At 43.1% G+C, this 20,732-nt stretch overlaps 1 protein-coding gene across 4 annotated transcripts in view; it reads right to left on the bottom strand.

Annotated features, from left to right (window-relative positions):
* The window catches only part of CACNA2D2 (calcium voltage-gated channel auxiliary subunit alpha2delta 2), an 861,961-nt gene that overhangs the window by 91,949 nt on the left and 749,280 nt on the right, over positions 1-20,732 (bottom strand). For all 4 annotated transcript variants that reach the window (XM_077325943.1, XM_077325945.1, XM_077325944.1 and 1 more), the window contains one exon: positions 673-722. In XM_077325943.1, coding sequence (XP_077182058.1) covers positions 673-722 — 50 coding nt within the window. The remainder of the gene's footprint in view (positions 1-672; positions 723-20,732) is intronic.

Here is a 20,732-nt window from a genome sequence, read left to right as displayed (position 1 = left end):
CCAAAAAGTGGAGAATAGATTATGTCCACTTTATTTCTTTCTTTCTTTAGAAAGAAATAGGTTATTGTTGGCTTGGTATGTGCATGTGTGCTAGTGGAACATATCCACCGAATACCCATCCTTATCCATTGATCCTCTTAATATTTGTGAAACAACCCTGGGGGTGGAGAGTGTCCTGGCTGTCCGAGATAGAATAGGGCTCTCCAGCTCCCACCCTCCTTCCCTGGATGCTAGCCACTTTGCTCTCAGATGCCTGAGAGAGACACACAGAGACACAGAGAGCCCTGCCAAACCGCAAATGACCCCTGATTACCTGTTATGGCTCCTGCTGCGATGGAGAGAGAGACAGAGACAAACTGCAAACAAGCCCCAAACTGCAAAGGACCCTTGCTTCCCTGCTAGAAGGAGCCCTGATTACCTCCTATGGCTCCTGCTGCAGGGAGAGAGAGAGATCTGCACCTGCTGGTGTCCTCTGGGCCCTAGCGCCCATTGCATTCCTGGTTGCAATGGGCTTTCTTGTTAATATAATATAGAGCCAAATGAATGGGAAAAAATACATTTCATGTAAGTCACTTATATCCATTGCTCTCTGTATTATGCAAATTGACAGGTTAGATGGAGGTAAAGATTTAGATTTGAAAGAAATGCATATATGTTGGATTTTTTTCTTACCTGTGTGTTAATTCGGATGGCCCCAATAGATGGAATTTCAAAGTAATAACCTTTAACAAAAGGGGATAAAAGAGAAGACAAGTGAACTTCAGAGACACATTTCAGCATATTATCTTTACACTCATTTTCAGAACCAGTTCTGCCACGCTATATTGTTAATTCACCTTCAGAACACCACATTCATGCCACATTCCTGGACAAAGAAACAAAATGCCTCTTAAAGACATTAGTCCTGGATTATGATCTCAGGAATCAGCTTCATATATCAAAGCCTTCTTGACATTGGTTAAATAAAGGTTGTTAGAAACATATTTCTAAGATTATGAGCTAAAAACCCTGAAACTTCTATCAGTATGGAATTCCCCCGTTTCATGAATTGTTAATATGAAACTGTCCACACACATGCCCCCGCCCCCCAAAAAGAAGAAACATTTTTGTGCCTCAAGGGTTTTACAGTCTAATAGTAAAATCCTAAGCAAAGTTACACCCTTCAAAAGCCAGTGAGACTGTTTCCATGCTAGCGATATTGTTAGGATTTGCATTTTTAAAGGGTCGAATTTTTCATCCGTTTACACACTAAAATTTGCTTTTTCGGATGCAGGGCTGAATTGCCTCCTCACTTGCCCCACAGCAAAGGAATCCCCAGAAAACCGGATTTCATCTTTTCAAGCGGGATCTAATTTAGGGCTGCCCAATGCGGAAATGCATACAATCAGGTTATTCCCTGTGCCTACCATTTTGAGCCATTTGGGAATGCCCCTTTCCTTGTTGCCATCTTCCCTTCCCCTCCCTCCCTTCCCCTCCCTCTTTTACAGAAAATCTGCCTTTTTTTTAAAAAAAAAAGGATTGGGTTACAACATAGTTTCTAAGTTAAAAAAGTCTTGCACATCAGTGGTATAATGTTTTAATGTTATAACCCAATATTTTAAAAAAATTATATTCAGGACACTTTGGGGGGAAGGGGAGGAGGTGATCAAGGGAGCAAAATGGTAAGATTAAGGGGCGCAATGAAAAAAAAGGTACAAGCAGGCAGCATTTTGCAAAATATACATTTTTAGAAAAGGGGGAGGGATCAAAGCATGAAGGGAGGCTGCCTCTGTCAGACTCACTGCAGAAAGCATGTCACAAATTTCAGCCTGGGAAATAAGGGGAGGAAAGCCTAAATGCGGAAATGCTGGAGTTGACTTGCAGCATTCAAAGGAAAGCCAAAGCAAGTCTAAAAGAAGATATGTCTCCTAATGTGGAAATGGTCTGAGAGTTTCCCAATAGCTTCAGATTTCCCTAGAGACTCTCTGTGAGGCCCCTGTTCCCTTCTGCTGAGATTCCTCAAATCTGATTCCCCCTTGAAAGCTTAAGTGCAGTGGAAATCTTGAGAATGAGTCCTAAAAGTACACCTGGTCTGCCTTCTATCATGGAAGCAGAGTATCACTGGAATACATAAATCTACAAGGCATGCCTAACGGAATTATACTCCTTATTTCAAGGGTCACTTCATCAAGGCATGTGAGATGAACCATTTCCTGCTACTGACAGTTGGACAACTCTTAAGTATCACTAATCCAACCTAACAAAGATCAAGTCCAGAGGCATCTTTATGACGAACAAAGTTTTATTCAAGGTATAAGCTTTCATGCGCATGCATATTTCGTAGGGCAAACTTTAATAAACTCAGAGACATGATGAGTGTCACACCATGGACGAGAATGCTGGAAGGGAATGGAGCATGTGAAGGGTGGGCGCTACTCAAACAAGAGCTATTGCATGCTCAATCCATGACTATCCCAGAAAGACGAAAACACTGCAGGAGCTCTAAGAAGCCTATTTGGATGAACAGAGAACTTCAAGAGGAACTAAGAAAGAAAAGGGAAATGGAAGGAAATGGAAGGAAGGACAGAGCTCTAAAGAAGAGTACCTACAGGTTACTAGGCACTGTAGATCAATCATCAGAAAGGCCAAAGCTGAGAGTGAGCTAAGATTGGCCAGGGAAGCCCACTGTAACAAGAAAAGATTTTTCAGTTAGGAGGAGCAAACGTAAAATAAAGGAGGCAATAGGCCCACAGTTGGGTGCGGATAGACAAACTCTAACGGAGGATGCAGAGAAAGCAGAAAGGCTCAGCGCCTATTTTACATCTGTTTTTTCCCACAAGTCAAAGAGTTTAGGCACATCTAGAGATGGCAGTAGCCAAGAGATAGTGTCTGGGTGGCAGGTTGACATGGACAGAGAGGTTGTTGAGAGGAATTTAGCTGCACTGGATGAGTTCAAATCCCCTGGGCCAGATGAAATGCACCCGAGAGTGCTCAAAGAACTTTCTGGAGAACTTGCACAACCCTTGTCCATCATCTTCGGGACCTCTTTAAGGACTGGAGATGTCCCGGAGGACTGGAAGAGAGCAAACGTTATTCCAATCTTCAAAAAAGGGAGGAAAGTTGACCCCGGAAACTGCAGACCAGTGAGTCTGACCTCTGTTGTGGGTAAGATAATGGAGCAGATATTAAAGGGAGCAGTCTGCAAACATCTGGAGGACAATTTGGTGATCCAAGGAAGTCAGCATGGATTTGTCTCCAACAGGTCCTGTCAGACCAACCTGGTTTCCTTTTTTGACCAAGTGACAGGTTTGCCGGATTGTGGAAATTCGGTTGATGTCGTTTACTTGGATTTTATTAAAGCTTTTGATAAGGTTCCCCATGATGTTCTGGTGGATAAATTGAAGGACCGCAATCTGGATTTTCAGATAATTAGGTGGATAGGGAATTGGTTAGAGAACTGCACTCAAAGAGTTGTTGTCAATGGTGTTTCATCAGACTGGAGGGAGGTGAGTAGCGGGGTACCTCAGGACCCAGTGCTCGGTCCAGTACTTTTTAACATTTATTAATGATCAAGATGAGGGGGTGGAAGGACTACTCATCAAGTTTGCAGATGACACCAAATTGGGAGGACTGGCAAATACTCCAGAAGATAGCGACAGAGTTCAACGAGATCTGAACACAATGGAAAAATGGGCAAATGAGAACAAGATGCAATTTAATAAAGATAAGTGTAAAGTTCTGCATTTGAGTCAGAAAAATGAAAAGCATACCAACTGGATGGGGGATACGCTTCTAGGTAACACTGTGTGTGAACGAGACCTTGGGGTACTTGTGGATTGTAAACTAAACATGAGCAGGCAGTGTGATGCAGCGGTAAAAAAGGCAAATGCCATTTTGGACTGTATCAACAGAGGCATCACATCAAAATCACAAGATGTCATAGTCCCATTGTATACGGCACTGGTCAGACCACACCTGGAGTACTGTGTGCAGTTCTGGAGGCCTCACTTCAAGAAGGACATAGATAAAATTGAAAGGGTACAGAGGAGAGCGATGAGGATGATCTGGGGCCAAGGAACCAAGCCCTATGTAGATAGGTTGAGGGACTTGGGAATGTTCAGCCTGGAGAAAAGGAGGTTGAGAGGGGATGTGATAGCCCTCTTTATTTGAAAGGTTGTCAGTTTGAGGAGGGCAGGATGCTGTTCCCATTGGCTGCAGAGGAAAGGACACGCATTAATGGGTTTAAACTACAAGTACAACGATATAGGCTAGATATCAGGAAAAAAAATTTCACAGTCAGAGTAGTTCAGCAGTGGAATAGGCTGCCTAAGGAGGTGGTGAGCGCCCCCTCACTGGCAGTCTTCAAGCAAAGGTTGGATACACACTTTTTTATGCTTTAGGAATGGGCTTTGAAGCTAGTACTTCAAATAAATCTCTGTTGGTCTTAAATGTGCCTCTGGACTAAAACTTTGTTCAGCTGATTCAGACCATCACAGCTGCCCATTTGAACTTAATCCAACCCAGCCATTGATAGACATCCTAACATATGACCCACCCAGGGTCAGACCCGTTATTCATGCCCAGTCCTTTATCAATATGCTAAAAATCTGTAGTAGTTGGCCCACTTTGGATTTCCCTCCAAAAGCTTCCCACCAGACTTTGATAGCAATTAACTTCAAACTGCACAGTCAAATTCAAACTTCATCTCTTGGACCAATGCTAGCCCTGGGAAAGTGGGGTCTCACGTCTAGGTATGGACCCCAGAAAAAAACAAAACAAATTGGGGGGAAGTGTGTCAGGTCATCCCACTCCCTCGATATCCTTGCAACCACTTCACAGGCCCCTCTTCTGACCTCAACACTCAGACTCCTTGTAATCCTCTACTTCTTGTCCACCTTGGATCAGGTACTATTGCCCATTCAAATATCCTCTCTTCCCTCTCCTTGTCTTCTCTCTCTTCCTTTCTTGTTCTCATAGTGTGTGAGAAAGTGTGCACTGAGTGTTGGGAAGAAGAGGGTGGTTTATTCATATTCTTAAGGGTTTCTTATTGTGGTATGCTCCTGGTCATGTGTTTGATTGTTAGTAAATAAATCTTTCAGTGAATTGGTTGGTCTCTATCCCTTTTTCTTTGTAAGTATTGCTCTGGAATAAAGACAAAAGATTCCTTGTTCACCCACCTGGAGACCCTTTGGCAGTGAATTCCCCCTTCTCTGGGTCCAGTTCAGGTAACATCCCAATAGCACCAGAGGACCCCCCCCACGCATACCTTCCATTGGCAGTTGGCAGGATCTTTAAGGATGATTTTTATAGCACAGAGAGATTTTCTCCAAGCGAGGACATCTCTAGCTCATTTATCCCTTTGACATATACTTGGCCAGAGGTCTGATCTCTCTTTCAAGTACCATTAAAATATGTATGCCAGCTTCGCACAGCATCTCTTTGGAAAGATGTGGAAGATTCTGCAGCTCATACCCAGGATGGCTGCTACAGCTTTCCACATCTTTTCAAGAGGAGCACAACATGATGGGAAAAGGCATAAGCCAGGCCGCGGTTTAGTAGTAATAATAATCTCTATACTCCATTGAGCATTCAAGGCTCTCGGATTGTGCGTCTGTCCTTCTATCCACCAATCTATGTCATCCTTCCATCCATCCATCTGTCTAGCACATTCGCTGACTACCATACAACTATCTCCCATCTATAGCATCTGTGAACATGCAGGGTTATCGATCTCATTGTTAGAATCTGCTTACTTAGATAGCATATCTGTTTAGTAATCCACATATGAATGTTACAGTTACAGATGATGTTTTAATCTCTCCTTGTCCCTCTTTGACTCAACTCATTTACACTCATTCATCACTAGTAAATGACTTAGCAAGACATTATGATCATTTGATTTTGCAGATAGGAAAATTGAGGCAGAAATAGCCACCAGGTGCCAAATGATGATGAAAAAAAATTGGTGCTTGTAGGGAAAGAATCTTTAATATTTGTGAAACCTCAACACTTAATACTTACAGAATGGGAAGTAATATTCTACTGAGAATCTGAAGTGATCTTTTGCTATGAGCAGCAACAAAAAAGCCAAGCTGTAATGCCTAAAAATGAATGTTAGTTCTTCATTTGGAAGGCTGGTGAACATTAACTATCAAACTCACCAGAGGAGTTTTGGCAGTCTGACAACACACAGGGTAGGAGACCAAAATCTGAGTCTCTTGCTCCTGGGGAATGAATACTGCTTTACCTAGCACTGCCCATTTGGGTGCAGGAATATACAAGTAAACATATATTACAAAAACACTCTTCAGTACTCTATCTTCACCAGGTAGCAAATCCTATGATTGTTTCTTGGAACCTCCTAATAGTCAGAAACGTAAAGCACATGTAGGCAGTTGTAATTCGAGAGTATCAGCTGGGTCAGTCTATTGCAGTAAAAATAAACAGGAATCTTATCTAATATTCTTGCATACAATTCTGTGGATAGCAGCACATTTTGCCAGATGTATGCAGTGGGACCCAGTAGTTGCATCTGACAAAGCAGACCATAGTCCACAGAAGTCAATACTAAAATGAAAACTTCCTAATACTTTGGGTGCCACAAACCCCATACTATTGGGGAAATTAGCAAGGGCAACAATATCAAAGGCTCAAACCCTCTTTAAACTGCTTTAAGTAAGAGAACACATCCTGTCTCGATGCACGCATTTGTACTTAAGAGTTTGTTCCTTTCAGCTAACTCATTCCTGCTTTCTACTCCCTTGCTGGGACAAAACAAGGGGGCAGGTATCACTTCTTTTTTCTGGTTGCTGCACTGTCAGTGGCAGCCAGCGGTAGCAATCTGCAGGGCATTCACTTACTGCATCTGCCAAACTCTTTTCACTCCATGTCAGAAGCTCCTGCTGTCTCCAGTAGAATTCCTTCCTGTGTGTGATGTCACTGCTGCTCTCAAAACACCTTTGATGTCAAGAGCAGAGGCCTGGGGGACTCACAGCAGGAGGTGACAAAGCTCTATAGAAACAAAGGCTCTCCTACTCCTCCCAATGCCCTTCAAAACAAAGGGCACAGGGAGAGCAAAGCTGGGGAACAGAACCTTCATCTAAAGGGGTGGGTAATAAATAAGTTTTCAAAAGGTCACTGAGAAAATGGAGACATGCAACCTAAAGCTGCAGGTGGTCAAATATCTGAAAAACAAAACAAAACAAAGGATCTTGCTGGCTCAAATGGTTGCCAAAACCTCTGCATTTTAAAGGAACTCTCAGAAGAAGCAGAAAAACTAGAAATTATAAAAAAATGCATGTAGCATAACCACAATAGCCTTGGGGCATTAATGCTGAGTGTAATCAATGGTATTTGCAAGGGCTTGTGTACATTTGGAACCCCCATGGGGGGCAAACAGCCAGAAGGGGGTGGCAGAGTTTCACCACACACATTTGTAAGTAACATCTATCTTGCATTGTAGGGCTTAAAACAAGAGAGTTGGGATTTGTGTCTTCAAAAAGCCACGTCCTCTGATCTGAAAGCCCTTCAAACTGATGCCAGAGGAGTACAGACTGGCTGTGACTGTGCGGGGAAAGGGGAGAGGTACCCTGCACGTGCTGAACTAGGACAGATTCCAGACTGGCAGCTGTGAGACTCTGTTGTAGCAAGAAAAACAAAGAGTCCCGTGGCATTGGAAAGACTAACAAATTTACTTTGGCATAAGCTTTCATGCTCAAAACTATGCTCTTCTTTATGATTACTTCAAATGTCTTGGAGCTGAGCAACAGCTTCTGGGGCTAAACCCTGGTGAGCCCTGGCTCAGTACAAATTAATTAACCTCACTACCAATTAATTAATCAAAGCGAACGGTTGAGGCAGGAAACAGTTGTGCCTCTGGTGTAGAGCTCTCCAAGCCTGTTTAACAAAATGCTGCAAGCGGACATTGAGGATTGCTTCTGACATTATGTAACTTGATGTGTTCTGGAAAAAACAACATGTAAGGAAATGACCAGAAAATGGCAGCAGACACATGTCTGATAACAGTTTGTGATAAAAATCCAGCCAAGGCCTAGGAACCTTCTCTTTGCATCTCATCTTTACATATGACAAGCAGGCACAGCAGAAGGCCTCAGGATGCTACTGTTGACATTACTACTCTAAATCATTTTAGTAGCATTTTTGTATGCCTTATAATATTTATCCCATACATACTCAAAACAGCCAAGTGAAAGGGTTCCCAGCTCTGGGTTGGGAAATTCCTGAAGATCTGGAGGAGGGTCCTGGAGATGGTGCAATCCTGGGGAAGGGAGGGACCAGTTTTCAAAAACGGCCATTTTCTGTAGTTGAACTGATTTCTGTAGTCTGGAGAACAGTTCATAGAATCATAGAGTTGGAAGGGATGTCCAGGGTCATCTAGTCCATCCCCCTGCACAATGCAGGCACTGAAAACTAACTGCTCACCCACAATGAACCCAACTTCATTTCCTTCACCAAAAACCTCCAGAATCAAGGCTGGCCTGGAGGAAATTCACCTACGATCCCACATTAGCAATTAGCAATTCCCTGGGTATGCAAGGAAGGGCCACAGTGGCACATCCCTTCCTGCCCACCCACTCACAATCTGCCTAAATTCATAAAATCAGCATTTCTGTCAGATGACTATCTAGCCTCTGCTTAAAAACTTCCAAAGAAGGAGAATCCACCACCTCCTGAGGAAGCCTGTTCCACTGAGGAACTGCTCTAACGGTAAAGAACTTCTTTCGGATGTTTAGCTGAACATTCTTTTGAATTAATTGCAACCCATTGGTTCTAGTCCAACCCTCTGGGGCAACAGAAAACAACTCTGCTCTGTCTTCTATATGACAGCCCTTCAAGTATTTTAAGATGGTTATCATATCACCTCTTAGTTGACTACTCCAGGATAAACAGACCAAGTTCCCGCAACCTTTCCTCATATGACTTGGTTTCCAAACCCCTCACCATCTTTGTAGTCCTCCTCTGGACATGCTCCAGTTTCTCCACATCTTTCTTCAGTTGTGGTGTGCAAAACTGAACATGGTACTCCAAATGAGGTCTTACCAGAGTGGAGTAAAGTGATAACATCATCTTGCATTAACTGGATATTATATTTCTTTTAATACAGGCAAAATCCACTTTGCCTTTTTAGCATTGCACTATGACTGTGGACCTTGGAATAGTCTTATGGATTCACAATTACATCTTGAAATTGATATTGGTTAGTTTCTAAATCAAACCACTTTTGTGATGCAGTTCACATACAAAAAAATGATTGTGAGAATCCATTTTAGGTTCATATTGTGTCCTCCAGCCTTACGTCTTGATGTTTTTGACAATCATCATTATAAGATCTAGATGTTCATGCACAATCCCTATGTTTCAGATACAATGGTGACTACTATGTCTCAGTTTTTCAGATTTCCCCTATCGAGGAATGCAAAGATGATCAAAACAGTTGCAGGCATAAAATACTGTACACCAGTGGCTGCTAGCATGCACTGCAACATATACCTGAATACGGAATATTATAACAGGGATTGATTTATTTAGGATATTTCTATTCTGCTCCTTCAGTGTCCTGCTTGATGTGGATTACAATTGCAACAATATCACAATGTTAAAAACAAACCATTAAAAGACATCCATTGTAACTAAATGCAAATCACAATGAGAATTAGCTATTACATGTACAGCAAATTTCAAGTTGCCAATTAGAAAGGGATGAAAATGGTAAAGGACAAAAGTAGATGAAGGAGAAAAAACAGGGGTTTGAGCATGAATGACCACAGGGATTGATACAGGAACAGAACAATGGCAAGATGGATTACTGAGGACCCAAAGGTTCACCGGCCTCTGCCATCAGCTGACAGATACAGGAGGTATGAAAGGAAAGTCTTGTGCTACTGAACAAAGGGGCACACACAAGGCAATCTTGGATAAATGAAAGACAGAGGCATGAAGCTTGAGGTATAGAGGAAGGTGAGTGAGATTAAATCATACTGAATGTGATGAACAAAGGGAATTGAAGACTTGGAATGGGAGGGGAGGATGGCCTTAAAGGCCTGTAGAAGAAAGAGCTGTTGGGTCTCAGAACATAACCAATAAAATAGCTGAAGTGATATTGTAGCAGTATGTATGCAAACTTTTAGATTATATGGAATCCTTCATTTGTGTATTCTGCAATCTTTCACATTCTTGCATTGACCAAAAGAGCTCAGTAAAATAAACCACAGAACCTTTTTTTTTCTTCCTGATGACTATATGCACTTCTTTCCCACTGGCAAATGATTAATCTATACAATTAAACTAGCAAACAGTGAGCAGCAGTATCTTAACAATGTCTGTCAACTTCTGTCTTATTGTTTTAGATACAGATGCAAGATTTGGCATATATGCCTTGTATTCTCATTCCCGTCAACTAAACAGGTGAAATGTATAGTAGATTATCTCTGGGCTGATTCAAGCTACTACAGAAGGTGACATTTGGACAGCCCCATGGATCTCATTCTCGTTAACCAATTCACTGTGCACGCTGCTGTCCTACCACATATAATGCAGGGTTGTCTCTGTAATGAGGCCACCGGAGGCAGCATGGCTCAGTAGTGGGCAGGAACATCCCATCCTACTCTGTCAACCTCTTGTCATTCTCTACCTGCCTATAATAAAATAAATAAATAAAATAGTTTTACTATGAAGAGAAACAATTTGTATAGAATGTCCTACAATCAGACTCTGATTAACATTCTGTTTGTTCAGCGGGTAAGCAGGGAGGCAATGCGTATAAGGGAGAGGGAAGAGATTACAGAGTAGATTACTTGAAAATTATCAGGAAGTTCCTGACCTAAATATGTTAACTAAACATCTCCTCCGATGCACCTTGCAGAATATTCCCCATATTCTGTTAAATTGTGTACACCACAGATCTGGTATATTCCAACACCTCTTATCAAGACCTTTTAGGATCATCTTCTTCTATAAAGGCTTCTGAAATTCTTCTTACAAAACCCATTTGCATCCTGCTGCTCTCTCCCCTGGAGGCAGGTCTGTGAACATCCATGTTTGGTCCTCAATCAAACTCCAATTTCCTCTTCCGCATTTTTCTTCCACTCCCTTGCTTGGTTGTTGGGTATTTTCCCAGTGTTTTCCATGTGTAAGGTTCTACCACAGCCTCTGATCCAGTTAAATAGGAGAGTCTTCTTGATGGGACTCCCTTATTTTTTCTGAATCCCCTTCTGGTTCTTGGGGCTCTGCTGATGCTTCATCTATAAAATTCATGGTGCTCAGCTGCACTGCTTATGCTCTTTGTACTCTGTTTTTTTTCCATTGGTATGGATTCTTGAGGTTTATCTTTTCTGTATTTGTAGGTTTTTCCTTCTAGTCTATGTAGACTGTCTTACAGATCTTTATATTTTCAGTTCTCAGATTAAGGAACCTGTATATTTTACATCCTTAGCATACCTTACAACAACGCTTTGCTCAGTTCTCACATTCATTTTCCTTTGTTTCTCCTTGGGAATTTATACATAGGCTTTTGATCGAAATGCTTTTGATTTCAGATGGCTTGTGCTTGGTTTTTGCCTATATCATAGTTCATATGTCATTTTTCTGGCACCTTTGGTGGGTAACCTGTTCTGTAGGTAGGTAGCAGTGTTAATTACTTCTCCCCACTATTTTTCGGGTAACTGCACATCTCAGTGAGGGAGCAATTCTTTCTTTCTGCTATGCCATTCTGTTCAGGAATATATGGAATAGTGAGCTGATGTTCTATTCCTTCTTTAGTCCTTCATGCCACAATTCACATAATCTCCTTCATTGTCTGTGCAAATGACCACTGGTTTTCTCTGGAACCTGTTGCTTACCATTGCAACATATGCTTTGAGCTTCTCTAATATTTGACTTTTCTCTTTGATTAAGTAGGTAACGGTATACTTTGAAAATTGTCAATTAAGGTTAGGATAGATTTGTTCACACTAGAGGTCTCTGTCTTTATTGAACCACATACATCAATATGAATTAGCTCTAGAGTAGCGGTCCCCAACCTTTCTGAGGTCAGGGACTGCCTCCAGGGATGAGGGGAGAGCCAATGGCCCGGGTGCCGCACACACACATGGCAGCTGCACGCAAACGTGCACACGCAGTTGCTACGCATATGCATTTTCGCCACCAGGTGGCGCTAATGTTAATGCGCTCAGTTGCTGCGCATGTGTGCAAACGCATACGCATTTTTGCCACCAGGGGGCACAACACGCGTGAGCAGCAACTGCGCGCATGCGCGTTTGTGTCGCCGGCAAGCCGGCGGCCCCACCTGCCTCTTCCCTTCCTTCTTGCTGCGGGGGAGGGGGGAGGCAGGCGTGGCTGATGGTGGCCTGGTACTGTGCCCTTCGCGGCCCGGTACCGGGCCTCGGACTGGGGGTTGATGACCCCCACTCTAGAGGACACTTTGTCTGGTTTCTTTCATAGCATTTACTGAAACTAGGTCTGGTTCCTTTGGCTTGAATGCATTGCACAGAGACTATTTCATTATTGCATTTAGTTATCTGTATGCCCTTGGTCAGGTTCTGGCTCTCAAGTTGGGCAATAATATTATTATCCCTATGTACAAGATGTCTGTGCTATAGGAAGGAACCTTTCTTATGGTTACAGTGTTTAGTTAGGTTTGCACTCTGCATACATGTGTTTAAGGCATATAGGTTCTGATGCAGACTCCTAGTTGCAATCAATTCCCCTTCTTGCTTAATGAAACATTTTTTCCAAAATGATATCAGCATTCCTCTTTTAGTAAGAAGTCTTATTCAAACCAGGTTGTCAGCAATTTTCAATGAGGACTTCTCTAATCTGTCCATTTGGCAGCTTACATTTCACTGTTCCTGACCCTACCTCTTCTGTAACCACAGATCTGCCATCTGCCGCATTTAGTGTCTATTTCATATCTTCATGTAGAATTCCAAAGAGGTCTCTATGTTCAGACACGTTCATGGAGCATGCACTGTCACTCTTGGTTGCACTTCTTTAAGGGTGGTTGTTTAAAACTCTCTCCTTTAGTTTGATTTTGAAATGGAACCCTCTCCATGGAAGCATTAAAGACCTTTTAAAAGTGCTCTTATTTCCCACTTGAGTGGCAAATCAAGTTGCTCTTGTTGTTTATATTCATTTGTTCAATTTTATTATTGCAGTTCTCAATCTGTTTATGCCTATATGTCTCTTCAAGTTGGCTGATTACTTCAGTGAGAGACATTTTCCCCATTCCTTCAAACTAATTCATAATAGCACAACCGATAGTGCTCTAGAATCTCTGCCAGCACTTTGGAGTTGTTCAGTTAGATTAATTATCTGGTCTAAATGGTCATGCAAGTTCCTTTTCTCTGGCATTTTAATGTTAAAGAATCTCTTTTGCAAGTATAGATGCCTTTTCAGAGAAGAATTAACACACAGCTGTTCTCATTCTGACCAGACTGCTTTTGCTGTCTGCATTTGCATGACTCTCAAAAAGTCTCTTATCAGTCAGCCCCTTAATTATGGACCCTTTTTCCTTTTCATTAGCATAATCCCAGGTCTTCTGTCCTGCCTACTGGTCATCTCCTGATTGGGGATCTTTAACAGCATGCCACAATCCCATCTTCAGGAAATGACTTTTCATCAACTCTTTTCAGATCAGGTAGGTGGCTTCATTAGGTCTGTCCGGTAGCTAGTTATGCTGAATATTGCAGGAAACTGTCATTTTGTGCTTCTTCTCTGCCTTCACCCTATTATTTCGGAACTTGAGTAGTCACTCTGGGCACAGAACACTGTTGGTAGAGTTTCAATATGTAAAGTTGGGCAGAGCATCAAGCTGCTTAAAAGTATAAAATAGCTTTATTATGAAGAGAAACAACTTTGTATAGAAAGAGAGTCAAAAACGAGTCCTACAGTCTGTCTCTGACTGTTAAAGAGGGAAGGTGCTCAAAAGAGCAAGAAATCTCCAGTTGAGTCAATCAGAACACAGGATATTATTTGAAAAATACCAGAACAATCCTGACTTAAATATGCTAACTACACATCTCCTCCAATGCCCTCTGCAGGATATTACCCATATTGTGTTCAATCATGCACACTACAGATCTTGCAGATCCTCAACACCTTGGTGGTCTCCCATTCAAGTACTAACCAGACCTGGCCCTGCTTTGCTTCCAAGATCTGATGGTCATAGGTCAGGGCTCCACCTGTCTACTGCCTGCCTATTGCCAACTGACTTCTACTCTGTCCAGAAGTTAAAGGATTCTCCTTACCATCTTGCTCCCCAAAGTCTACCACTTCTTGAGGCAATGTCACTCAGTGGGTGAGGGCTAAACCTGCTCTGCAGGGTTATGTGGATTCTCCTGAGTTTCCTTCTTCTTTTGAGGGCTTAGCCAGCATTTCTGCTTTCCTGTCCCCAGAATGATGGCTGCACCTTTGTAAGAAGAAATAATCTCATACACATCAATTTAGATCTATAGGGCAACAATACTTTATTATACTATTTTACAAGAATGCTGGGGCAGTAAGGAGGTAAGGGCACTTGTATTCTCGAGGAGCAGTAGTGGCAGTGGTGAGGCAAGTGGGCAGGCAGGCGTTGGTGAGGCAGTGAAGGAAAAGCAGGCCTTGTAAAAATTGTTATTTATGTCACGTGACTTTAGTTTTCCGCCTGCCATGAAAATGGTAACAGGACTGCAGCAGTTTTTTTCTGTATATATTTAAACATTTATAGACCAAATTTATATTACACTTTCTGGAGTTATATTTAGCAATAGCATGCTGAGAAGGATCTTACTTCCTAGGTACTGCAGCTGTGCAAAATAGCAGCACACTGTTGGAACCCTGGCTGTTACTAAAATTTCCTCTCCGTTTCTAACGACTTTCCTTTTCTATAATAGTCTTTTCTGGGCTGAATATGCTGTAGAGATATTGGAGAGTTCTTTCTGCAAAGAGGGCTGGAAGACCTCACAGGCCAGCAAATAGAAAGCAGTCAATTCTCTGGGCTTTGTTCTTGGAAGTCATGGAATGAACTCACCACATGAAATTCTGAATAGCAAGTGAAGATGGTGACATCAATGAGAATGTCCATTTGTACATTGTTAATTTGCCCCAAGTTTGATGATCTTGTTTCTTTCCCCCCCTGCTTCCCCACAGCATTATGGTGCTTTTTTGTACCGCATCACCTGGGTTTTCCTTGATTTTTTGACAATCTTCTCCAAACTGTTTTTGCTGTGATGTTTTGGGAAAGTTGGTCTGGTTGTTGTAAGGGCAGCAAGGTCTAGATATTTTTCTGATGTTGCTCACACAACAGCCTGTTCCTGTAGCAGTCATTTTCTCCCCTTTGTTGGGAGGCTTTTTTGTGTGTGTTTTTAAATGGGCAATTAGTATACTGATATACTGGTGTAAGGAGCCTCTTGTGGCGCAGAGTGGTAAGGCAGCAGACATGCTGTCTGAAGCTCTGCCCATGAGGCTGGGAGTTCAATCCCAGCAGCCGGCTTAAGGTCGACTCAGCCTTCCATCCTTCCGAGGCCGGTAAAATGAGTACCCAGCTTGCTGGGGGGTAAATGGTAATGACTGGGGAAGGCACTGGCAAACCACCCCGTATTGAGTCTGCCAAGAAAACGCTAGAGGGCGTCACCCCAAGGGTCAGACATGACTCGGTGCTTGCACAGGGGATACCTTTACCTTTACCTTTATACTGGTGTATCAATATTCATTACCAGTTTTTTTTTTGTGTTAAATCCTTAACCCCCCCCCCCCAGTACAGGGCATGCATGTAGGTACTGTGGACAGCCATAGGTACTGTGGCAGAGGAAATGTGGGGAAAACTATCATTGGGAAACCACATTGCCATCATACTGCATTCCATGGGGATCTGCCCGGACTGCACAAGAGCCAGCTGTAGAGGAGAATGAAGAGGAAGTGGGAAAAGAACAAGAAAAAGAGAAAAGAAATATATAGGAAGAAAAAGCACCTAAGACAACAAGCCAGGTGCAGGAATAGGAGAATGACACCAATGAGACCCACAGCCCGATTGGCCAAAAACAATTTATTGCGGGGGGGGGGGGGGGGAGGTTTGGCAGGAGGATTTACTGAAAAACCAGGCCAAGCTCACCAGGCCACAAATCTAGGCAGAAAACATTCCAGTGCACATGGGGATGGAGGAGGGAAATCATTAAAAAATGCTAGCAAATGTGAGAAAGTGGGAGGATGGAGTGAGGGGCGGAAAAGAGAAAAAGCACCTTTGTCTAATCACCCACTTCCAAAATAATTAATTGTCACCTATTGATTGATTCATCCCAAACTAACCACTGCAATCTATTCAATTGACTACCCTCCCTCCAATCCAACTCAAATTGATTACTCCCTTTCTTAAACCTTATCATCTCAACTACCTACCCTCTGTCTAACCCAACCCAACCCTGATTGATTGCTCCCAATCTACTCCAAATTGATTGCACCCCTTTCTTCTTAACTCCATCAACTCAACTATTCACCCTCGGTCCAACCCAACCCAAATTGACTGCCCCCCAATCTGCCTCTCAATCTGCTCCAAACTGATTGCCCTGTTTGACCCAAATCAATTCCCTAACTAACTCCTACCCACATCAGTTCCTCTAATTTAAGTTCTTAACTCAATCAATTCAATGGTTCACCCTTGGTCTAACCTAACCCAAACGAACTGCCCCCAACCCAAACGGACTGCCCCCAATCTGCTCCAAATCAATTGTCCTAACTAACCCCTGCCTACATTGCTTCCACTAATTAATTCTATTCACAAATCCCAATGTACAATATGACCTAACACTAACAACACACAACTGGACTGGGCAACTCTGAGATGCCACAGCTGATGATCAGGGCCACCACTCCAGAAATAAACTTCACATAACAAATCACTCTACATACAATGAACAACTGGAATGGAAAGCCCTGAGATGCCTTAAACAGCGATTGGGGCTATCCCTCCAGAAATTCATAATCCCTCCACACAAATCAGAAACTAGCCCCCTAACAAACATAGAACCAGGTTTCAAGAATAGCCTTAGCAAAAATTTAAATAACCACAGAAACTAAACAAAGCCAACAAGATTCCATAGGGAAACAGAATGGTCAAGACAAACTGATCACTGAACGTGGGTATCCCACATATACCAAAAGGAACCGAGGGAGGGACAACAATGGAGAACCCCAAAGGGTCAGGGATCCCAATAACAAAGGGAAGAAACAGAGACAGCAGTGGGAGGAGATGGAATGAGAAAAGCAGCCTGAAATTCAATTACACCCAAGCCCCTCTCAACCTCCGTTGCATCCCACAGGTCAACCCACCTCTGACACTGATGCTGTGCAATGTCAGGTCAATAAACAACAAAACCTCTACCCTGCAAACCTATTTTGCTGAGCATAGAGTGGCCCTGGTGTGCATGACAGAAACCTGGGTCAGAGAGGGTGAAACAGTTGCCCTTAAAGAACTAGCCCCTGTTGGGTCCTGTGTCCTCCACAAGTCTCAGATCGCAGGGTGGGGAGGAAGAGTGGCAACCCTAATCCAAGAGGATTTCTTCTTTAGGGCCCTTCCCACACTGTCCATCCCAGGTATTGTATCAGTTGGGGATCAAACAAGAGCATGGCCATCTGGTTGATGTACCGCATACCCAATGTACCTCCAAATGTCCTGCCAGCTCTGCTGGAGGTAGTGGTGGCCTGAACGCTACATTTCCCCAGACTATTAGTTTTGGAGGACTTTAATGTCCATGCTGAGCTGCCGTCCTCTAGAAATTGGCTGGACCTTTTGTCAGTCATGGCGACATTAGGGCTCTCTCAATTAGTTGTTGGCCCCAGCCACCAAGCAGGCCATACCCTGGATCTCATTTTCAGCATGGATTTGAATGTGGATCTGTTCACAGCAAATGCCCTGAAGGCTTGGCTAAAGCTACCATCCCCTCCTCAGTTGCGTGCTGAGCAAATTTTAGCTTGCCTGTGGAGACTTTTGGGTCCAATTGGATTCCTGAATACGCTGTGGGATCCATTGCCTCTCAGCACTTCTTTAAATGGTCTGGCTAGTGACTAGCATGACAGAATGCTGGCCATCATTGAAAGATAGCTCCCAATGTCCTCTCCGCCCCTGTCTCAAGCGAGCCCCTTGGTAAACCGAGGAGCTTCTCAGCAAGAAATGGGAATGGAGTTGACTAGAGCAAGTTTGGAGGAAGACTCATGATGAAGCCTTGAGAACATCTCATAGAATGCAGATGAAGGCCTATGAGATGGCGAAGGAGTCAGTAAAACACAATTTTTACTTGACTACCATCGCATCTACAAATTCATGCCTAGTACAATTTAGGATAGTTCAATCTCTCAGTGCTCTGGCAGAAGTAAAATGTCAAAGAAACTTCAAATTATGGGTCTGGACATCTCAACCCTTTGCCCGCAAGACGAAAGGACTATAATGAAACTAATATCACTCAGCTGTTCCTGCTGATGGATGGCTGCCCTGACTCTCCCCCAGAAGCATTACCCAGTTGCCTGGAAGCAATGATGAGGTGGCTCAAGCAGAGCCATCTGAAGCTCAATCCTTCAAAGATGGATGTCCTGTGGCTAGGTAGGAAGGGATCATGTGAGGAACCACATTTGCCCACCCTGGATGATTTGCAGCTATCAGTGGCTCATTAGAACATGGGCATGATCCTGGATGCTTCCCTCTCAATTGAAGTTCAGGTCATGACAGTAGTGCAGCTGGCATTCTACCACCTTCTCCAAGCCAAACTACTAGCGCCCTACCTGGCCCTGGAACACCAAGCCATAGTGATCCATATGACGGTCACCTCTAGACTGGACTTCTGCAACTCATTCTACATAGGTCTGCCCTTAACCTTGATTCAGAAACTACAGCTGGTCCAAAACACAGTGGCCAGGGTCCTCACAGCAACACCATGGAGGTCCTACATCTGGCCCATCCTCCATCAACTGCAATGGCTATCAGCCAAATTCTGGATCAGGCTAAAGGTTCTGGTAATCACCTTTAAGGCCATATGCAATCAGGGCCCAGTGTATCTGAACTGTCCCTTTCTGCTTATGCTCCTCGAACAGCTTTGCACTCTGCCACCTCCAACTGTCTAGTGATCCCTGGCCCAAAGGAAGCTCACTTGACCTCCACCAGGGTCAGAGCCTTCTCTGTCTTGTCCCCCACCTGGGGGAATGAGCTCCTGGGGGAGATCAGGGCCCTAACAGAGCTAAAACAGTTCCACAGGGCCTGCAAAAGAGAGGTCTTCTGCCAGGCATTTGGTTGATGTTGACCGGCATCAGCAACACCCACTGGGCCCCTGAACCACCCTCCCAGGAATCCATGTACCTGAACTATGGACCTGTTTGATTTGTTATTGTTATACTATTTAAACTGTTGCATTCTGGTATTATTATTATTACCATTGTTGTATTCCATTTGATACAAAAACTGAGTTCAATATATTTTTCTTTATGTTCCAAGTGAACCGCCCTGAGCCTCAGGGGAGGGTGGTAATGTAATAAACAAACAAACAAATGTGTTGCTGTGTGGAAAAGGCCAATGTTTCAGCCCTAACCTCCTCATATACGAAAATTAGAACTCATTAGAAATTATTTCAGCTAAATGATATTTTGACACAAGTTGACTTCTTGATAATCAGATATGTTCAAAATATATTTTTGCTGAAAGCAAAATTCAGAGTTCCATTATTCCTTCTTACCATTCAGGTTTCATCTTCTTTGATTATTGCTTCTCCTCATGGTAAAGTATTCTGAGAAGACTAGAGATTGAGGCTTGAAGTCAGATTGCCCAGAGTCCATGACGTAGGTCATAGATCAATTAGTTAATTAATTAAAGTGCATTTGGCTGCACATGTGAATGTCATTTACTTACACTACATTATTTCCAATACGTTGTACATCCAGATACACACTGAATAATGTGTGAGAATATATAAGCATATGCTTGGCCTCATGCCAGATCAGACCTCTGGTCCATCTGCTTTACTGCGGTCTAGTTTGACTAGCTATCGCCAAACTCAGGAAGATAAAAGGTCTTTCCTAATACTCGCTGACTGAGTTCTTTTAACTTGCTGGGACATGATATTGGAGCCATTATTGAAAATTATCAATTTCTCCCTGGTTGAGTAGCTCTCTTTTAAAGGAGGCAGTTATTAAACCTCTGCTCAGGAAACTTTAGTTGGCTAGGGATTAGATAGCCAATTATAGGCCAGACTCCAATTTAACTTGTGTTGGGAATTGACAATGTGTGTTGGCTGAGCAGTTCCAGGGTCTCCTAGATCAGGGGTAGTCAACCTGTGGTCCTCCAGATGTCCATGGACTACAATTCCCATGAGCCCCTGCCAGCATTTGCTGGCAGGGGCTCATGGGAATTGTAGTCCATGGACATCTGGAGGACCACAGGTTGACTACCCCTGTCCTAGATGACACATCTGCCCTTGACTCATTTGAATCTTCAGACCTAGGTTTGGTGCCAAAATGGCTTTAGTTGCATTGGTAGACAATCTTCATTTAAAGTTAGCAGGGGACAATCTTCTTTGTTGATATTGTTGGACCTCTCAGCAGTCTTTGATGCAGTTGACTGCTCCATTCTCATCCAGTGGCTTGAAAAGGGAGTTAGTATTAAGGGTGTAGTTTCACTTTTTTCTGTCTGACTGCAGACAAAGAGCCTTCGATTGAATTACAGAATCAAATGGATGGAATTTATCTTGTGTAGTGCCACAGTTCTCTTACCCATCCATCCA

Source organism: Paroedura picta, chromosome 3 (genome assembly GCF_049243985.1).
Source record: "Paroedura picta isolate Pp20150507F chromosome 3, Ppicta_v3.0, whole genome shotgun sequence".
In the NCBI taxonomy this organism is placed as follows: Eukaryota; Metazoa; Chordata; class Lepidosauria; order Squamata; family Gekkonidae; genus Paroedura; species Paroedura picta.
This window is presented reverse-complemented; position numbering and strand designations above follow the sequence as displayed.